Source organism: Sceloporus occidentalis, unplaced genomic scaffold (genome assembly GCF_023333645.1).
Source record: "Sceloporus occidentalis isolate IW3139 unplaced genomic scaffold, rSceOcc1.0.p SCAF_7, whole genome shotgun sequence".
Lineage (NCBI taxonomy): Eukaryota > Metazoa > Chordata > Lepidosauria > Squamata > Phrynosomatidae > Sceloporus > Sceloporus occidentalis.
In genome coordinates, this window is record NW_028316987.1 from 98,067,872 (window position 1) to 98,085,509 (window position 17,638).

The 17,638-nt window shown below is 57.7% G+C and overlaps 2 protein-coding genes across 8 annotated transcripts in view; one reads left to right on the plus strand and one right to left on the minus strand.

Annotated features, from left to right (window-relative positions):
- The window catches only part of SLC4A2 (solute carrier family 4 member 2), a 40,906-nt gene extending 30,640 nt beyond the window's left edge, over positions 1-10,266 (plus strand). For 4 of the 7 annotated variants that reach the window (XM_089533982.1, XM_089533983.1, XM_089533980.1 and 1 more), the window contains 16 exons: positions 237-417; positions 1,392-1,527; positions 1,783-1,963; positions 3,457-3,568; positions 3,671-3,855; positions 3,950-4,175; positions 5,145-5,357; positions 5,481-5,629; positions 6,522-6,716; positions 6,889-7,104; positions 7,421-7,510; positions 8,008-8,174; positions 8,341-8,594; positions 8,849-9,018; positions 9,448-9,621; positions 9,746-10,266. In XM_089533982.1, the coding sequence (XP_089390108.1) occupies positions 237-417; positions 1,392-1,527; positions 1,783-1,963; positions 3,457-3,568; positions 3,671-3,855; positions 3,950-4,175; positions 5,145-5,357; positions 5,481-5,629; positions 6,522-6,716; positions 6,889-7,104; positions 7,421-7,510; positions 8,008-8,174; positions 8,341-8,594; positions 8,849-9,018; positions 9,448-9,621; positions 9,746-9,826 (2,730 nt within the window). In that variant the 3' untranslated portion in view covers positions 9,827-10,266. Of the gene's footprint in view, positions 1-236; positions 418-1,391; positions 1,528-1,782; positions 1,964-3,456; positions 3,569-3,670; positions 3,856-3,949; positions 4,176-5,144; positions 5,358-5,480; positions 5,630-6,521; positions 6,717-6,888; positions 7,105-7,284; positions 7,511-8,007; positions 8,184-8,340; positions 8,595-8,848; positions 9,019-9,447; positions 9,622-9,745 lie in introns of those variants that run through there. The other 3 variants (XM_089533981.1, XM_089533986.1, XR_016281991.1) reach the window with 3 other exon arrangements.
- Positions 10,199-17,235, minus strand: FASTK (Fas activated serine/threonine kinase). Its single transcript, XM_089533987.1, has 9 exons — positions 16,734-17,235; positions 16,385-16,627; positions 16,154-16,302; positions 15,266-15,485; positions 14,997-15,156; positions 12,802-12,893; positions 11,652-12,039; positions 10,925-11,039; positions 10,199-10,696 (listed from the first exon to the last, which is right to left on the minus strand). The coding sequence occupies exons 1-9, from the start codon at positions 17,149-17,151 to the stop codon at positions 10,610-10,612; spliced, it is 1,872 nt and encodes a 623-aa protein (XP_089390113.1). The 5' UTR covers positions 17,152-17,235; the 3' UTR covers positions 10,199-10,609.
- Positions 17,236-17,638: the final 403 nt, after the last annotated feature.

Sequence of the window (17,638 nt, forward strand, 5' to 3'; positions counted from 1 at the left end):
GAGGAGTACCCCTGTGGCTGAGGTCCAGACAAATGAGCTGGGGGGGGGCATGAATTTTGCCCAATCCAGCTAGACTGGCCTGGGCACCTGCATGGCATAGGACAAATCCCGATCTCTTCATGGCCTTCCCACCTTGCCTTTAGTGCCCCCATGGGTAGTGCCCCCCCTGAACTGCCCCTCTACCTTGCTGGCCCCCACCCCCTTCTCTGGCCCTGATCCAGTCTTCCTTGGTGCAGGTGTTTGTGGAGCTGAATGAGCTGATTGTGGACAAGAACCAGGAAATGCAGTGGAAGGAGACGGCCCGGTGGATCAAGTTCGAGGAGGACGTGGAGGAGGAGACGGACCGCTGGGGCAAGCCCCACGTGGCCTCCCTCTCCTTCCGCAGCCTGCTGGAGCTGCGCAGGACCCTCTCCCACGGTAGGCCACGCAACAGGCTTAGAGGGCAGGGGTGGCAGAGGTGCCAAAAGGGCTGGGGAGAGCCTTGAAAGTAGCCCTCGTGGCTCTGGAAGAACTTTCTTGCAAGCTCCCCCTCCCCAGGGTCCCCTCCACCCCTTCCTCTGTGGCATCTGCCCTGCAAGGCTCTTGGGAAGCCCCTGAAAAGAGCCTCCTGCCCATGGAGCTACCTGAGGTCATGGCCAGGCTGGGCATGGAAGCCCTGGGGGTTTTGCTCTGGGGCAGAGAGTGGAAGGGGTCAAAAGTGGCCTCAGCAGTGCCACACCTCCCAGCCCCCTGGAGTGCCATGGGGAGGAGGCTCTGGGTTCCCTTCATGCCACTCTGGTTATAGGTCTCTTTTCTGTCCCTGGGAGCCCCAGTGCTCTTCCTCCCAAGTAGACACCCATCACACGGCATGGACCTGTTGCTGAAGGAGCGCCTTTGGGTGCAGTAGGGCTGGTGGGGAGGAGGAAGAGGAGCGCTCAGGTGTAGGATCCTTCCTTCCTCCAGCAAAAGGAGAGAAATTGGCACTTTGTTTTCCTCTTGGGGAAAATGGGGTGGCAGGCCATCTCTTGGGGTGCAGTTTATCTTTGGAGCAAAAGGATGTTGAGCCTCCAGCTGAGAAACTAGTGGCTGGGAATCCCACCTTTGAAAGTACATTGGTAGCCACCTCCCACAGAAACCAAATGCAGACTCTGCGGGGGGGGGGTGCTGTGCTGTGCTGAAAATGACCAGAATCTCGTGGGGGGAGGAGGTTTTTGTGGGGCATTGGCGTCTTCCATCTCTCGTCCAGCCTGGCAGACGCTAATCTGTTTTCCTTTGGGTTGAATGTGCCACAGCCCCTGGAGACCTAAGAAACCACTGCAGTCATGGGGGGTCCACATGCACACGTGCCGCCCTCTCCCAAGACGGGCCTGCGCCATCTTTCCCATGTACCAGCTTGCCCTCTTCCCCTCTAGGTGCTGTCCTTCTTGACCTGGACCAGAAGACCCTGCCAGGGGTGGCGCACCAGGTGGTGGAACAGATGATCATTTCAGACCAGATCCGTGCTGATGACCGGGCTAACGTCCTGCGGGCGCTCCTGCTGAAGCACAGGTGGGTCAAGCGGGGGCCGATCCCCTGGGATCCATGAGACCACTGTTGATCCCAGCAAGGGGGACAGTGGGGCTGGTTGGAGGGCACAGAGGTCGCCAGTCATGTGGAAGCTTCCCTTATGGGGCAACAGAGGCAGCCTGTGCCCTCCCAAGCTCCACCACGGTCAGGGATGGTGGGCAGGAAAGCACCCCTTCCCGGGACAGAGCCAAGGGGCCCAGAGGATGCCAGCTGAGTCCGTGCTTGCCTTTTCCTCAGCCACCCCTCAGATGAGAAGGAGTTTTCCTTCCCCCGCAACATCTCCGCCAGCTCCGTAGGCTCCTTGCTGGGCCACTATCACAGCACCAACCACATAACGGAGGCTGCTGAGCCAACAGTGACTGACCCACTCATTGGTGGCCCCATGGAGCAGGAGTCCCGGTTGGACATAGAGAAGGAGGTGAGACCCCTCGGCTCTTGGGCTGCCAGGTACCTGTGCCCATCAGCACAATTGCGCGCGCGCACACACACAAAGTGGTGGAGGGAAATGGAGCATCTTCCACCCCCCAGAAGCACACCTGATGAGAAGGAAAGTTGAGGAAAGCAGGGAAGGAGGACTGAGCCCCCAGCTATGCAGCAAGGGAGGGCCGGAACTCCTTCCTGTCTAGCCAGCACTCGCTGTCCTAATAAATAAATAAGAAAGAAATCTTTCTTTAGGTACTACCTAGAATCATAGGGTTGGCCCTCAGGACCAGTCCCCCCGCTCAGTAGTCTCCCACTAAAGCAGTGGTTCTCAATCTTCCTAATGCCGCGACCCTTTAATACAATTCCTCATGTTGTGGTGACCCCCAACCATAAAATTATTCTCGTCTCGGTTTATGTATGTTTTCCAATGATCTTATGTTTTCTGATGATCTTAGGTGACCCCTGTGAAAGGGTTGTTTGACCCCCAAAGGGGTCGCGACGCACAGCTGCACTAAAGCATCCCCAGCAGTGAGCTGTCCACCTTCTTATGGAAGGTGTCCAGAGATGGAGAACCCACTGCCTCTCTGGGCAATCGCTTCCATCGCTCAGCCGCTCTCACTGTAAAGTTGCATCTCATGTTCAACCCAAATGTTGTAACTTAAAACAACGACAGCTAGTCCTCTTCTGGGGCAGCAGAGAACAGTCCTGCCCCTCCTCTCTGGGGCAGCCCTGCAGGTATTTAAAGAGGGCATTCATGTCATCCCTCAGTCCTTTCTTCTCCAAGCTGAACATGCCCAGCTCCTTCAGCCTCTCCTCGTATGTTTTGTTCTTCATAACTCTCGTTGCCCTTCTCTGAGCCAGCACCAACTTGTCTATATCCTTCTCAAATTGAATTGAACACAGGTCTTTGGATGAGGCCTGAGCAAAGCAGAGTATAGTGGGACTATTACTTCCCTTGACTTGGGAACTTTGCCTTCTTTTAATGCAGGCTAGGATAGCAGTTCCATTCTTTGCTGCAGCAAAGAATAGTTTGCTTGGCTCCCAGTAGTGGCTCTGCACAGGTTAAAGCAAAATTGATATCTATCTCTATAATAAAATCAGTTTATACAACAACATTAAAATTTTAATTTTTAACCATTGAAAAAGCATTTGAGGATAACTATAAGAACAAAAGCAGCTCCCCTCTGCCATTCAGTACCCCTCAGGCAAGAACCTCTCCAAAGCAAAAAGGCGTTGGAAAGGGAATGAAAAGATCTTTCAGGGCAAGGTTTCCCAGCTACTGCCCAACGGCATCGAATGCCCTGGTGCCATTTAATCTGTCTCTTCCTTTCCCATTTTGATGCACGCTGCCTTAACAGAAGATGCTGTAGAATTTGCCCTGGCATTTTCTGATTAGTGCAGATGGGGGTGTCGCTGTGGTCAGTGGGTGATGGGGGCTCAGGGACGGACGGCCACCAGGCATTGACCGCTCCCTGCTTGCTCCCCCAGAAGGAGTTGGCCTCCCCCGTCTTGAGCAGCATCACCCGCTCCAAGTCCAAACACGAGCTGAAGCTGCTGGAGAAGATCCCGGAGAACGCCGAGGCCACGGTGGTGCTTGTGGGTAAGGGAGAGGCAGCCATGGCCCCACGGGGGACGGGGTGGTGGAGTGTCTTCTGCTAGGCCTCGCTCATGCATGCCCTCCTGCCTTCCCTTCTGACCGCAGGGTCAGTGGAGTTCCTGGACCAGCCCACAATGGCCTTTGTGCGGCTGCAGGAGGCGGTCCAGCTGGACGCGGTGCTGGAGGTCCCCATCCCAGTCCGGTTCCTCTTTGTGCTGCTGGGCCCTCGGAATGCCAACATGGACTACCACGAGATTGGGCGCTCCATCTCCACCCTCATGTCCGACAAGGTAGGCTGGAGACCGCCCTGCCCCAGCCCCCCACTGCAGCGCACTGCCTGGGATTGGGCCTCCTCTGAGCCCACCTCTCCCCATCTGCCCCCAGCATTTCCATGAGGCCGCCTACTTGGCCGACGACCGGAACGACCTGCTCAACGCCATCAATGAGTTCCTGGACTGCAGCGTGGTCCTGCCGCCCTCCGAGGTCCAAGGCGAGGAGCTCCTGCGGAGCGTGGCCAACTTCCAGCGCGAGATGCTGCGGCGGAGGGAGGAGCAAGAGCGGCGGCTGCTTCTGGGGCCAGTGGCTGAGCCCAAGTCTCCAGAAGAGAAAGGTAGGGCCAGGGGCCATCCTCCTCTACCTGCCCATGCATGGAGCAGCTCCGGCCAAGACTGGCCAACCAAAGTAGCTCATGCCCCCCATCATCAGCACCTTTGGGGTCCTCCGATACCCCTCCGTGGGTCTGGCGGTCTTGTGGGGCTCCCACCCGCCTCTGTCCACTCCAGGTGCTCTGGCGTAGCTGCAGCCTACTCATGAGCAACACCAGCAGCAGCCTTGTTTGCTGGCGTTGTTATCCCGCCTTTCCTCCAAAACCAGGAGTCAAAGTGCCTCACAAGAACTGAAACTGATAAAAGCACAGGCAGAGGCATAAGAAAAAACACTGAGAAAGAGCTTATTAAAATGCGGCTGAACTATTCTCAGAATGGAAACCATTTAAAACAAATCCTTTGCAAAGACAAAAGGTCAGCAGGCTTTTAAAAGTGCTCACAGTCAGTGGCTAAACCACTGCTGGGAGGGGAACGTTTTCTCTGGCCGGACAGGAGCGCGTGCGCATGCATGTGCAAGGAAAGGGGCCTCGCAAAGGGGGTGTTTTCCAAAAACCCACAGACCTCCCCAGGGGTCCCACCCAGCCTCAGACCGCTCCAGTTGGCTCACTCATGGGGCCTGGGAGCCCCAAAAGGGAGCCAGGGTCAAGGGGTCTATGGCCCCAGGAAGCCTCCATGCCATGGCCCACCACCACCCCAGTGATTGATGGGCTCCCTCTTCCTGAGTTGCTGGGCAGACTTCGGCTCAGAGGGGAGATGGGGACGGATAGACCCCTTCCTTCCACCCCAAGTGGGTTGCATCCAGCATCCCCATTCTTACATTCAGCCAGCCCTGTCCAGGACTCCTGCATTGGATCCATTTGGGAGAACGACAAGACCAGATTCCAAAGGGATGCTAGGAGCAGGAGGAGCTGGGCCGCAATGCAGGTGGGGTCTGGGGTCTGGGGCCCCTCTCGCTAATCCCTCCCTCTCTTCAGCGCTGCTGAAGCTGTCGGTTTTGGAGACCGAGGAGCTTGACTCACTCCGGCGAACGGGCCGTCCCTTCGGGGGGCTGATCCGGGACATCCGCCAGCGCTATCCGAAGTACCTTAGCGACTTCCGGGATGCGCTGGACGCCCAGTGCCTGGCTGCCGTGATCTTCATCTACTTTGCGGCTCTGTCTCCCGCCATCACCTTTGGGGGGCTGCTGGGTGAGTGAGCAGGAGCTGGCCCTGCAAAGACCCCACTGGCCTTAGCACTCAGGGCAGCCCCGAGGGAGGGCCATGACGGGGCTCTGCTGCCTTGGCTGAGCCCTGGCTTTGTGTCCCTTCCAGGTGAGAAGACGGAGGGTCTGATTGGCGTCTCAGAGTTGATCATCTCCACCTCGGTGCAAGGCATTGTCTTCTGCCTGCTGGGTGCGCAGCCCCTCCTCATCATTGGCTTCTCGGGGCCTCTTCTCGTATTTGAGGAGGCCTTCTACATGGTGAGTCTGGGGGCTCCCTCCTTGCTGCTGGTCTTGGCATCTCTCATCCACACATGCAGGGTAGTCGCTGTAGTTTTCTCCCCAGGGAGGCAGAAAAGATTTATCCCCAGTTCTCTTTTGGGAGGTATTTGCATCCGAGGATGTTCCGGAAAAAATATTTTAGACAAAAACCCCACAATTTATCAGTGCAAAACCACACACTTTCTGCAGAAACCATGTCTCTGTTGAAAAAAAAATATCTGGATAAAAACCATCTGCACTGAATAATTACTCCAAAGACTTTGCACTCTGCTGTTTCAGAGGAGGATGGAGTCTCCTTCATTGGAGGCTGTTTTTGAACAGAGAGGCTAGGATGGAGTATTCCTGCATGGCAGAAAGAGGTTGGATTGTATGGCCCCTGGGTGTCTCTTCCAACTCCATGACTTCTTACTGGGATTTCCTGAGCATCAGGAAACCCATTAATTGGCAAAAAAAGCCAATGGACAGGAATATTCTTTCCACCAGTCTTTCTACCCCCCCCCCCAAACAGGGAACTGACCCACTGCTTCTGAGTCTCCACTGTCCTCTCTTGGCTGGACAAGGAGGACAGCGGAGCAGGCAGACAGTCCCCTGCGCAGTGCCTCTGCTGTTCCATGGGAGAGGGATCTTTGGCCACAGGATTGAGGACGGGTGGATTGACTACAGGGCAGGACATGCCAGAGGCCAGAGGCTTGCCCGCCCCCCTCAGGCTGCTTAAAGCATTGGCCTGAACAATGGGGGGGGGGGGGAGGTGGTGAAAGGACTCTGGGCAACCAGTGAAACCCAGTGCATTCTCCACTGGTGGGGTCTCCCCATCCCAAGGTGCGCCTCCTGCTTTCTGCACCTCCTGGCACCCTCTCCTTTGTGTGTCCAGTTCTGCACATCCTACAGCCTGGACTACTTGGTGGGCCGCGTCTGGATTGGCTTCTGGCTCATCATCATCGGGATCCTGATGGTGGCCTTTGAGGGCAGCTTCCTGGTGCGCTACGTTACCCGCTTCACCCAGGAGATCTTTGCCTTTCTCATTTCCCTCATCTTCATCTATGAAACCTTCTTCAAGTTGTTCAAGGTGACCCTAGGGAGAGGGTTTGACGCAGAGGGAGGGGGAATGCTGGCAGCCGTCTGAAATGGGGGGGGCACTTGTTTGGGCAAGAGAGCCCCAGAAGCATTGCAGTCAATTGCTTGCTGTCTGGAGGGGTCTCCCTGTGAGAGAGGCGAGTGACCCCCTTTCCCTTGAGCAGATCTTCCAGCAGCACCCGCTGAACAGCTGCCTGCAGCTCAACGACTCCATCCAGGTCCCAGAGAGTCAAGGGAATGACAGCAGCAGGCACCAGGTGTCCCCCGAACTGACTGGTCAGCCCAACACCGCCCTGCTGTCCTTGGTGCTCATGGCTGGGACATTCTTCATTGCCTTCTTCCTGCGCAAGTTCAAGAACAGCCGCTTCTTTCCCGGTGGGGTGCGTGGTCTGCACTGCAACTAGGAGGGCAGTCGGTTGGTGTGGCTAGTGGGGGACAGAAGAAGCCAACGGGCTGCTAGCCATCCTCGCCTGAGGTGGCAGCGGTGATCTTTCTTTGGGTGGGAAGGAGAGGGCAGAAATTTTGCTCATGCTCAGGGGCTCTTTGTCGTCATCACTTAGGTGTTTAGGAGAAACCCCGGCCTGAAAACAGTTCTGAGGGCCGTTTGGGAAAGGATCTTTGCCTGCAGATGGGCTCTGGAGCGAACGGCAAGGGTCTGGGGGAGCGGTTTGTGTCTGAGCAAGTCTTTCTGGGCAGGTCCGGCGAGTGATTGGTGACTTTGGGGTGCCCATCGCCATCCTGTTTATGGTGCTGGTGGACTACAACATTGAGGACACCTACACACAGGTAAGTGCAGGCAGCTGCCTTTCTGGGGGGGGGGTGTCAGCAGTGGGCCCTGAGTCCCTTTGGAATTGTATAACCTTCCTCCATTTTGATGTGCCTGAGTGTCCCCACATGAGCCTTGACCTACCCAGATGAGATCCAATGCCAGGCCTGCGTGCCGCATAGCACCCCCTGCGACGAATTGGAGCAGTTTGTCTCAGCCAACCTCCGGGGAACAGCATATGTGCAGCAGGAAAGGGGGCCCTGGGGTCCACGTTGGGTTGGCTCTGCCATCCGTTTGGTCCCATTGGGCATCCCTGTGCACAACTGGGTCAAGAGCAAGAGTTGCAACGCAGCCAAAAAGTGTATATCTGCTGGAACAAGGGCAACCGCAGGATTATGCCCTAGGAACTGCACCGAGCACTCCTGGTGGCTAACTGGGCAAGGAAAGGTGGTTGGTCTGCACACCACTTCCCCACTTCCCAGCCACATTGCGCATCTGCCCCCCTTCCCCTCCACAGAAACTGTCAGTGCCCCACGGATTCTCCGTCACAGACCCCCAAAAGCGGGGCTGGGTGATCAACCCACTGGGCCAGGCCATGCCCTTCCCCATCTGGATGATGTTTGGCTGTGGGCTCCCGGCCATGCTGGTCTTCATCCTCATCTTCATGGAGACGCAAATCACTACGTAAGTCAGGCAAGCAAACAGCCATCGGGTTCGGGGGGGGGGGGGTCCTCTTTGCCTCTCCTCCCCCAGTCCTCCAACTAGGGGGCTCTCTCTGGTAGGGACCTGTAGCCCTCTCCTTTGTGTTAAGGGGCTTCGGCGGCTGCAACTTGCTCCTTCCCCTCCCCAGGTTGATCATCAGCAAGAAGGAGCGGAAGCTGCAGAAGGGCTCTGGGTTCCACCTCGACCTCCTGATCATCGTGGCCCTGGGGGGCATCTGCGCCCTCTTCGGGCTGCCCTGGCTGACAGCGGCCACTGTGCGCTCGGTTACCCACGCCAATGCCCTGACCGTCATGAGCAAGGCTGTGGCTCCCGGGGACAAGCCCAAGATCCAAGAGGTGAAGGAGCAGCGGGTCACAGGGTTGCTGGTGGCCTTCCTCGTTGGTGAGTCCTGTACCATCCGCCTCCCCTGTCCAGCTCAGTGGGAGAGCATGGCTCAGGGCCACAGGACGGCTTCCCTTGTAGCAGCCTCGTGGCCAAAAACAAGGACTGGCTCAACCCTCCAGGCCCCCATCTCACACGCCCCACTCAGCAACGTGGGTGACCCTAGGGAGCTGGCACTGGTTGAGGGGACTGGAGCTACTTTTGGACACCACCCCTAAGCCGCCCCACTGCTTCTGCCCCATTCCACTGTCCAGGCCTCTCCATCGTGATTGGGGACCTCCTGCGCAAGATCCCCCTGGCAGTGCTGTTTGGGATCTTCCTCTACATGGGGGTCACTTCCCTGAATGGGATCCAGTTCTATGAACGCCTCCAGCTGCTGCTGATGCCGCCCAAGCACCACCCAGACGAGGGCTACATCAAGAAGGTTTGCACTCGGGTCGGAGGAGGGCTGGTGTAGGGGTCCCATGGTGGCAGAGGCTCTGGTCAGTTCTGTCCTGTGCAAGGGAGGGCTAGTGACCAGTGCACTGAACTGGCCATCAAAGACAAGGGGGAGAGGCTGCAAGAAGTCCAAAGACAGCTAGCCCAGCCAGCCGCCTCCAGTTTTTTGGGACTTCAGCTCCCAGAAGCCCCAGCCAGCTTGACCTTGGCAGCCAGAGTCCCTGTTCCTTAAGTCTCTTGGCGAGACCAGACACCAGGGCCCCACAGTCCCAGCTTTTCTCATGTCTGCCCCATGGCAAGCGGCTCCTGAGGGGGTGCGGGGGTTTCGGGAGAGGCCTCCTCTCATCCAGCTGTCTGTTCACCCGTCCTTTGCTGCTCTGGCGCTGATGATTTGGCTCCATCTTCCCCTCTGCAGGTGCGGACGCTGCGAATGCACCTTTTCACGCTCCTGCAGCTGAGCTGCCTGGCTGCGCTATGGGCCGTGATGTCCACTGTGGCCTCGCTGGCCTTCCCCTTCATCCTCATCCTCACTGTGCCACTCCGCCTGTGCCTCCTCAGCCGCATCTTCACCGAGAGAGAGCTGCAGTATGTAAGTGCCATGTCCCATGCCCTCATCTCAGACCCACTGAGGGGGCCACAAGCACATCCAGTTTTGGTGTGTGCTGGCTTGGGAGTGAGCGCCTGCTCCAACCCCTGCCCTCCTCTTTCCTCAGCTGGACGCAGCCGAGGCTGAACCCATCCTGGATGCCAGGACCGGGGTGGACGAATACCACGAGATGTCTATGCCCGTGTGACGAGGGCATGGATGAGTGCCACCAAAGCCCACCAGGAAAGGGACTGGAGAGGCTTCTCCGTGATCCAGATGGGCCCCCATGGCTCACGCCTCCCCTGTGCCCCCCACCACCAACCTAGTGCCTTCTCTGCATCCACCCAGCTCAAGCAACCATAGGCGGCACCCTACACTTTGGGGGGTGGCAGTGGAGGCTGCATGAGGAACAAGCCAGGCTCAAGCCGTCCCACCGCTCTGCGTCCATGGCATTCTCCGTCCAAAAGAGCTGCCCCTGCGCATCTCGTCCACAGTGACCAGCATGGCCCAGCTCTGCCCCTCAAAGGGATGGGGGGCACACATACACACCTCTTCCAAGAAGACAATCAGCCAGTGGCTCTAAAGTGGCATGATCTTATTTAAAAGATTAATTTAAAAGTGTCAATAAATAGCTTTATTACAATCTGAGCAGACTGCCTCCCCTTCCTGCCTGGATGACTTTTTGGGGCAAGAAGGGGTTGTGGGGTGTCCAGTTTCCCACCACTACTACTCCCACCCCTCCTACTCAAAAGGAGAACAGAGAGGCAACTCTCTCAAGGAAACCAAATAGGACATATTCCAGGGAGGTGCTGGGAACTGGGGCAGACGCCTGGCTTTTGGCAGCTGGCTGGCAAGAGGGCATCCACAAAGCAGAGTGCGCCTGCCTGGGCTCCCCACTTGTTTTGTTGCAAGGGGTCCGTCTGGCCTCCCCCATTTCCTTTGCAGCCAGGAAAACATTCCCCATACCAGTCAGACTCTCCATCCCTTCAGCTCAGGGCTGGAGCTCCTTCAGCTTCTGGCACAGGTACTGCTGGGCTTCCTCAATGCCACGCAGTCTCTCCAGTTCCCAATAGGGCAACTGAAGGGGGCAGAGAGAGCCAGTGAGACCACTACCCTTCCCCCTAAAACAAAGCAGTCCTGTGGGATGGGGAAGGGCCCTTTCCCTCCCTCTGGCAGACTACAGGGATGCTCAGCAAACAGAGCCACCCTTACAAGGCAGCGGTCTGCTGGGGGGCAGGCCAAAAATCCAGGCTCCCTGTGTCCCCCAGTGGCTCAGACAGGGGCATCGGGCTGCAAGGGGCCTCACCTGGAGGAGGCGGTAGCCCAGCAAGCGCAGGTGCCGGTTCCGCATGGCCCGGGAGCCCACCAGGACCTCCGAGTTCTGGCAGTAATGCCACTTGTCGTTGATGGACAGCACCAGCCTGTTTGGGGGATGAGGAGAGGGCAATGAGCTGCCACCGATGCCTCCCCAGCCCCAAAGGGAGCTGCCCATTACAATTCTGTACCCCACAGCAAGCCAAGCACCCACCCTCAGGTCCCCAGCACCGTACATGGGGCAGCTAGAGGGGAAACGCCTCAGATGGGGAGGACAGGGTATGGGGTCAGAATGGGGTGCCAAAGAGAAGGAAGCCCGTCACTGTGTGCAAGCTCAAGAGCTCAGCTCTCTCACCCCAAAGAAAGGCACATTCTCCTGTGGGCACAGGGGTGCCTGGCCAAGGCTGTGCTCCCCACCCCATGGCCAAGGCTAATACCTCCCACAGCCCAAAGCCCCCTTGCTTTGAGAGACTGACCACACACTCTGCATCTCCTGGGAAAGGCAGGCAGATCCAACCCCTCAGAAAATAAGGGTCCGTGGCACCTGACCCACCATGCAAGCACCTCTGGTGCAAGGTTGGGCAATAGCCGGAAGAAAAAAGATTGAGCAGGAGCCAGGAAGGGGGTGTGTGAATTTCTCAGCAAGCACAGCAGTGATGCAACACCCCCCTCCCCATGCTGGGCAAAGCACCTGTGAAATGGCCCCTCGAGGTGGATACCTGTGGATTTCCTCTGCCTTCTGTGGCCTGTTCTGCCTGATTCCCTCAGCACTGGGTAAGTCAGGGGAGATGGGGGGCTCAGCCAGGACCCCTGGAGCAGACTGGTCCATCGCTTCCATGGGCTCTTGCTGAGTGAGGAAACAGAGGTGGTCTGCCTTGCCAGCACTGCCACAGGTCCAGCTGCCCAGGGTGGTCTCTGTCGTCAGAGGAGCTGTTCCTGGGGAGCACGAGGAGCTGGGGCGATTGTCCTCTGCTGTGGGTCCCTCCAGCTGCTCTGGCCTGGGGAGGGGTGCGTTCCATGCTTCTGAGACGGGGGTTCCGATGACAGCAGTGTTGATGGTGGCAGCTGTAGACGCGTGGAGGTCCCCCTCCAGCGGGAATACTTGACCTGAAGAGGAGACCCTGAGCAGGAAGTCTGAAGGGGCGAGAGGGAGATGGGAGAAAAGCCCCAGAGACCAGCAACTGCAAGCAGAGTTGCTGGCACTCAAGCCCAATCCCATGTCCATAGGGAAAGATGCGAGACTCGGAGTGGCAAAAGGAATTCCACACATGCTCAGGGGCAAACCGCCCCCAGGGCAGGAAGAAGATCAGAAAAAGCAAGAAGAAAGTACGTTCCAAAACAAGAGTTTGGAAATTTTGCTAACACTATTAGAAAGTTGTCTAAAACATCTGACTATAAACATTGTCCCTCCAAATCTCCCTGGCAGTTAAAAATAGTTGGCAAGACTTGTGCTCTGGAAAAAGACTCAAATTTAATGCCCACTTAACATGTTTAAACAGACCAAAATTTTAAGAGGAAGATGTCACAGGGAACTCTTATGGCACTCATCCAGGCCACTGCATTTCTAAACCGACTTGCTCCCTAGAGGCCGCCCCCAAAAGGACCCTCATCCCCACCATGAAACCACCCAAAGACCTAGGTGCCAAGCATCTTTTTCGGCTCTCAAAAGACACGTATCCCCCCCAATCCCCACAGGCCCCAAAAACAGACAGTTGGGCAGATGTTTACTGGAGGCTTCCAGCTGAACCCACCCACCTCTGTGGCCCCTTCTCCTGCGCTGCCCCTTGCTCTGTTCTGAGAAGACCAGTCCTCAATGGAGCAGCTGCCCCGACCTCCCCGCATCTCTGCCCCCCACAGCGCCCCTCTTACCTACGCTGTATCCTGGAGGCACCACTTCGTCCTGCAAGTAGCAGTCTGGCCCCACCAGTTGCTGGAGTCCCTCTCCCACCAAGCCTTTGTAGCTAGGGGACAGTAAAAGCAAGAGGGGGTTCAACACAACAAGACCTAGCGAGGTGCCCCTTGCGCAAGCACAGAACCATAGAGTTTGAAGAGGCCACAAGGGCCATCCAGTCCAATCCCATTCTGCCATGCAGGAACACACATGCGTACGTGGTCCAAGCGTGATGCCTGGCTAGCTGACCAACCAGCCGCCCGCCCCCCAGCCTGGCCTGGAGGTCCTTCATGCCCTTAAGGGGAGGCAGCAAGCAGACCCCTTGAGGACCCAGGGGGGGGTTCCTCCCCCCCATTAACTGATAACCTTCTCAAGACAACATTTTTATAGGAATATATTCCTGGAGAACAACCCAAGAACGTTTGGGAATGTTCTGGTTTTCCATCTGCTCCCCAAATAATATATTGAATTCAAGCTGTAAATCTCTTTTCTATGTTGCTGGGCCTTGTAGAGAGAACTCTGAACAACATTCCTCTGGTAACCTCTCGTTTGGACTTCTGTAATGCGCTCTACATGGGGCAACCCTTGTACCATACCCGGAAGCTACCGTTGGTTCAAAATATGGCAGCTAGAGTGGTTATTGGATCTTCCAGGGCCACCCATATAACACCGATACTAAAAGAACTCCATTGGCTGTCCATTCGCTTCCGAGCGCAATACAAGGTGTTGGTTATCACCTATAAAGCCCTAAATGGCCTGGGCCCAGGATACTTGGAGAACCGCCTCTCCCCATATAATCCGCCCCACACACTCAGATCGGCCGGGAAGCATTTGCTGACAGTCCCAGATTCTAAACACGCCACAACATCGCGTAGAGCCTATTCCATCTCGGCTCCTTTGCTCTGGAACGCGCTTCCCAGTGAGCTCTGCTCGGTTCCTCCCTTGAACTAAAAACCTTCCTGTTCCAAACAGCTTTCCCCTAATTTTCTCCCTTTGTAGCCTCCTTCCTCCCCCTCACCGTTATTATCTTTGTTGTAAACGTCTTATGCTAGTTGGATATTGCTATTGTGATTTTAATGTATAACTGTTGTTGTTGTGTAATGTGTTTTTACTCTGTACTGTTATTGTTGGAACCCACCTTGATCTATGGAAAGGCGGGCTATAAATAAATATTTTATTATTATTATTATTATTATTATTATTATTATTATTATTATTCTGGAATGTCATGGAACATCCCATCCTAAAACACAACCCCTTCCACAACTCCCCCTCCCCATCTGCCGCTCCTCCGAGGCCAGAGGAGGAAATCCCTCTTCCCTGGGGCCCTTTTGGCGGGGGGGGGGGGGGGGTTCCCTGCAGGAAAGTGCCAAAGTGGCAGAGTCCACAGGCGTATTTTGGGCACAAGTCCCAAAGCTATGTGAACTGGTATCTCTGCCAATTCACTGGATTATCCCAACTGGCCAAAAACTAAACAATGTTCCTAAATGTTCCAGAGGATTAAGCCACCATTTTGAGTGACTGTTTCCTGACAATCCGTTTCACAAACAGGGAAGATGGGTGTGATGAAGGAGTCTGAGAAAAGGAAAGCTAGTGACTCATTTTTAACTCCAAGGTTTCTTAAAACTGTAGTGAAGAAACACATTGCCAGTTAAAATTGTTTTAGGATGTATTTAGCGTAACAAACATTAAAGAGAATGGTTCACAGTGTGTCTGTGTGTGTGTGTGTGTGTGTATATATACACATATCTCTCCTTTCCAGGCCAGCATTCTCTGAAGAAGCCAAAGCCACAGATGCTGCTTGCGAATCGTCAGGAATACACTCTTCTAGAACATGGCATTCACAGAGCCCCCCAAAAACCCTCAAAAAATGATTAAAGAGAAACTTGCCAAAAATTCTCCGTCCAGAAAATCTTTTGGAGAAGATCCTCCATCGGGAAGAGGAAGAGCAGCGGTGCCTCCACCTGCCTCCTGCTGGGAAACTCTTTGCCCACTGCCCCTTTCTTAGGGGTCTGCTTCCCTCAATCGCCCCATGGCCCTTCCTTCCCCATATCCAGCCATTCCCCCTTCGGGTACAGACTCCAAAGGCCCCCCTCGGTGGTCTTGGGGAGGGGGCAGAAAACAGGTGGGAGAGCCCCTTCTCCTTCCACCCGCCTCTGCAGGGCCCTCTGACCTGTACTGGCGGTTGGCTCTGTCTGCGGTGAGGGCCCCGTCAAACATCCGCACGCGGTACATTGGGTCAAGGCGGGGTCCGTCGTAGCCTGGGTCCTCCAGCACCACAGCCATGTCCAGAAGGGAGAGGTACCGCCGTGCGATCTGCCCACAGGGGCTGCCTGGGGGAGGACAGAGAGGCTGCGTAAGAGCCAGAGGTGGACACTGGCCAATCGTGCGTGTCACTTTGAAGTGCCCCCCAGCCACCCCCCCTCTCTTCATGGCGCATACCAGTGACATCTGCAAGGAAGGCGGGAGAGAAGACCCGGCGCAGGAGGGTCGCTGGGGGGCAGAACTGGAGTTGGCACAGGGACAGCAGGACATTGAGGGTGGCCAGTGGGGGGAGGGAGGCTTTCTGCCCCAGAGCCCCCGCCAGTCGGGGGAAGAGCTCGGCGTGGTTCGCGGGGCGGTAGTTCAGGCGGCCAAAGGGGAAGACCAGCCTCTGGATCATCTGCAGGGAGGCAAGGCCCCGGAGTGAGGGAGGCTCGGCTCAGGGCCCTAGAATCATAGAATCCCAGAGACCACAAGGGCCACCCAGTCCAACCCCCTTCTTCTGCCATGCAGGGACTCTCAATCAAAGCATCCCTGACAGATGGCCATCCAGCCTCTGCTTAAAGACCTCCAAAGAAGAATGTTTCCTGCTGCTTATCATTCCCCAGATTGAAAGTATGGGGAGGGGGAAGACACTGTGGAAGAAGGCCCCCCCCAAGGTACCTGGGGAGACCCCATTGCACTCACTGGCATCTCTGGAGCCCCATGGCAGTCCACCCCACCCCCACCCCAGGGACCCTCTTGGCCCTCCCTTCCGGAGCAGGGCCCCACAGCCCTTTCTGAGAGCCCCCCTCTGTCAGAAGGGCAGGCATCTCGGGTGGAGGGAGGCTCTTCTCTCCTGCTGCTGCTGCTGCTGCTGCTGCTGCTGCTCCAGGGACTTGGACCCAGCCCCAAAGGCGGCAGGAAAGGCGTCTGGCAATGAGTGCCGTTGGGTGGCGGAACCACCAGCTGCCATAGAAGGAAGGGAAGGAGAGCAAGGCCTGTGTGCTGTGATTGTGTGGCTCCTTGTGCGGCCATGAGCAACTGACCGCCCCGCGTCCGGAGGGCTCAGGCGCTGCGTCCACTCACCTTTCCGTCCAAGCGCTCGACCCGCCTGAGGAGGAAGGCGGCCAGAGCGTCCAGCAGCCGTGGTTCTCGCAGGCGGTGCCTGGCCAGGTGCTTGGCCAGCAAGGCCAGGGTGGAGGGGGCCAGGGCCTCTGCTTTGCCAGGGAGCCAGTCTGCGGGGAGGGAGGGAGGGAAGAAGGGGGTCAGCGCAGGGCAGGCGGAAGGGGCACAGGCGCCCACTGGGCCCCCTCTGACCTGCCATGCTGCGGAGGAAGCGCTCCTGGCGGTGCTGGCGGAAGAGCCTGGACTGGAAGAGGGCGGCCAGGGCCCTGTCTGCTCTCCCTGCGGGGCTGGCCTCCGGGCGCCAGAGGGCCAGCATCTCCTCCACGGGGGCCAGGCCCTTCTCCGGCCGGAGGGGGAAGGAGTGCCCCGGCTGCTGCTTCCTCCGCTGGGCCTCCCTCTCCAGCGCCCGGACCAAGGGGCACTGGCTGGGCAGCCCTGGGGAGAGACAGAGAGAGAGAGGGAAGGAAGGAAGGAAGGGGTCAGAGGCCGAGCGGGAGCCGCTCCCCTCCCTGCTCGCTGCCCTTCCTTCCTTCCTTCCTACCCAGGAGGGCGGAGGCCACCAGGCACCCCAGCAGCGCGGCGGGGTCGAGGCGGGCGCAGCGCGGGGCCAGGCGGCGGCTGAGGAACCGGAAGTCGGGCTGGGCCAGCAGGAGCCGGACTGGAACCGCCGCCGGCGGCGGCCGGGGCTGGCCCTTCGGGGGCAGGCAGAGCAGGCAGGCCAGGCGGGCCAGGGCCAGGGCCAGCAGGGAGGCCGAGGACAGCCACGGGTTCTGCGAGAGCCAGCGCAGCAGGCGCCCGGGGCTGGCGGAGGCCTCCACCAGGCGCCTCAGCGCCAACGACGACGACGACGAGGCGGCGGCGGCGGCTGCAGGGGCCCCCGGAGGCCTGCCACCGGAGGAGAGGCCCCGGGGCCCGAGCGGGCGGAGAAGTAGGAGGAGCCGGAGCCGCAGGCGGAGCATGGCGGGCGGAGAGCGCCGGCAGACCCCGCCCCGGACTCCCAGAGGGACGCAGAACGGACCGGACTTCCGCCGGGACCTGGCCGCCTGAAGCCCCGCCCACCACTCCGCTTCCGCCTTCAGACCAGGACCAGAACTCCCTGCAGCATAACGCCGGAGGGACGGACTTCCTGTTTCCGCTCCCGGCCCGCTAGCCCCGCCCCCGGGCAGAAGGAAGTCTCGCGGGAGGAAGGGGAGGGCGGGGCCAAGGGCGGCGGCGGCAGCAGCGTCGCAATGGCTCCTCCTCTATGCTTTTACCGTCAGCTGACCGGAAGTGGAGGAGGCGGTCCTTTGCTGCCCAGAGTCCCGAGGAGAAGCCGTGCAGGAACTCCCAGTCAAAGCAGCCTGTGATGTCCTGCGTTTCCTTTCACATTGGTTCAGGCCAGAGTATGTTTAGTGCAGGAAGAGTTCTTTGCATGAGTTGTGGGAGGAGCTACAGGACCCCCTGCAT

Coding starts and splice junctions, on each gene's coding strand:
- FASTK (XM_089533987.1), bottom strand. CDS start 17,151: ATGCTCCGCCTGCGGCTCCGGCTCCTCCTACTTCTCCGCCCGCTCGGG. Junction 16,303..16,384: donor CTTCCTCCGCAGCATGGCAG/GTCAGAGGGGGC, acceptor CCCTCCCCGCAG/ACTGGCTCCCTGGCAAAGCA. Junction 12,040..12,801: donor GCCTCCAGGATACAGCGTAG/GTAAGAGGGGCG, acceptor TCTCCTCTTCAG/GTCAAGTATTCCCGCTGGAG.